At 33.5% G+C, this 1,675-nt stretch overlaps 1 protein-coding gene across 1 annotated transcript; it reads left to right on the plus strand.

Moving 5' to 3' along the window:
* Positions 1 to 894: 894 nt before the first annotated feature.
* On the plus strand, positions 895 to 1,513 carry LOAG_15335 (hypothetical protein; the record flags this gene model as incomplete). Its single annotated transcript, XM_003150826.2, has 3 exons — positions 895 to 968; positions 1,044 to 1,128; positions 1,223 to 1,513. The coding sequence occupies exons 1-3, from the start codon at positions 922 to 924 to the stop codon at positions 1,511 to 1,513; spliced, it is 423 nt and encodes a 140-aa protein (XP_003150874.1). The 5' UTR covers positions 895 to 921.
* Between the last annotated feature and the right edge of the window lie 162 nt (positions 1,514 to 1,675).

The following is a 1,675-nucleotide window of genomic DNA, read 5'->3' on the forward strand; positions in this document are numbered from 1 at the left end:
TTTCCTTCCATCTCTTTATTTCTTCGTTTGCATCAAATGTGCGCCGTGATCAGGAAGACGTAGAATACGTTGAACAGTTGGACTTCATCAAAATAATTATTTGAATGAAATGTATTTGGCGATTTTTTCAAAAAGTTTGTCTGTTCATTCATCCACCCATTATTTTACCTCTTTCCGGAAAACAAATGTCCGACTTTAAGACATTAAAAACTGTTTAAACCGTCATAAATGCGAGTTGTGTCTTTTTGCAGAGTATAATTATTGCTTTCTGGGAATCAAGTGAATTTTCTGGTCTTTCATTTCCATTTCAGATACACATTGAATCAACGACTGTTATATTCTCTTATAAATAACATTGAATTGAGACACTTTTTGAAGTTACATAATCTTTAAAATGCGACAGTTTGTCTTATATCAACTGTCAGTGGTTACAAATAAATTATAAAATGGTATTACTCACGATCGTTCCCTATTTGATCTTTTCTTCTCCCTGCTAATGAACTATTTAAATGGTTTTACTCCGTGGATAACATTTAAGCCAGTCAACGGAGCTTGTACTTGTCATAGATGTATTTATCATAGATCTCAGCATTCCCCTAAAATTACCTGTTATTACCTGTCAAATTGATTTTAGTTTCTAGCTAATTAATAAAAGCAAGGTTGGCGATAGTCATCCTCTTGCAGAAACTAAATATCTTTTCTATTTAATAACTAATCTGATAATTTGTTGTCGTTCCTGACCTTGGTACGAATAGGCCCTTTAGTTTATTAACGGCAGCAGTACCATCAATTGAGCAGATACATCTTCCGACATCTATAAATATTTCCTTCAAATAGAATGCAATGAAGACATGAGCCCTATTGTAATACTACCAATTGTACACTGCCAATCGTATTTGCAGGAATTTTGGATTGCTTATTATGCTATCATTCGTTATCACTAAATATTTGATTGTATTGACAGTAATGTAAGTTAAAGTATTTGCTGTTATCATATTAGTCATTCAGTTTACATATCTGTTAATATTTTCTTTCACTTTCAGTACAATATTATCAATTACTGAAACGAATGCACGAGTAACTGTACTAACTCTTCAATCGTTCGTTCGCAATTTCGGACGCGAAAACGTAAGTTTCAAACCTTAAAGTGTCACATATTATAAGCATTATTGTTCATTTAAGCATCAAACTTTTTTAGTGAAAATTTGTTTTATATTTTAAGTCTCTGAACAACAATGCCAACGGAATACAGACATTCAGTTTTTCTGGATTTGGCACAGGAAGAAATCAAACTACTTCAGCTCCACCGACTACTGCTAACCCATTCTTACAGCTTCTTGAACTTTATCTCAGGGGTTTCTCTCAAGTGCCAACGGCTGGTGCAGGCTTCCCGTCTTTTCCTCAAGTGCCAAGTGGAGGCTTCCAATTTCCTCAATATGGTTATCCTTATTACCCATACTACGGTGGATATGGTTACTACCCCTATTCCTATTACTATTATTATTATGGATAATTGTTTTACTTCCTCCAAATGTCTTTGTATCACTGTGCAGACTTTAAAGTTCCAAAATTTATGCAAAACTTTGTTCGATGTTTTGTTCTATAACAAGTTATTAAACAGATTGTGAATTGAATCAGTGTTAAAAGTATATCGAAAATCTGTGCTGCACAATTA

Source organism: Loa loa, assembly GCF_000183805.2.
Source record: "Loa loa unplaced genomic scaffold supercont3.45, whole genome shotgun sequence".
Taxonomy (NCBI): Eukaryota; Metazoa; Nematoda; class Chromadorea; order Rhabditida; family Onchocercidae; genus Loa; species Loa loa.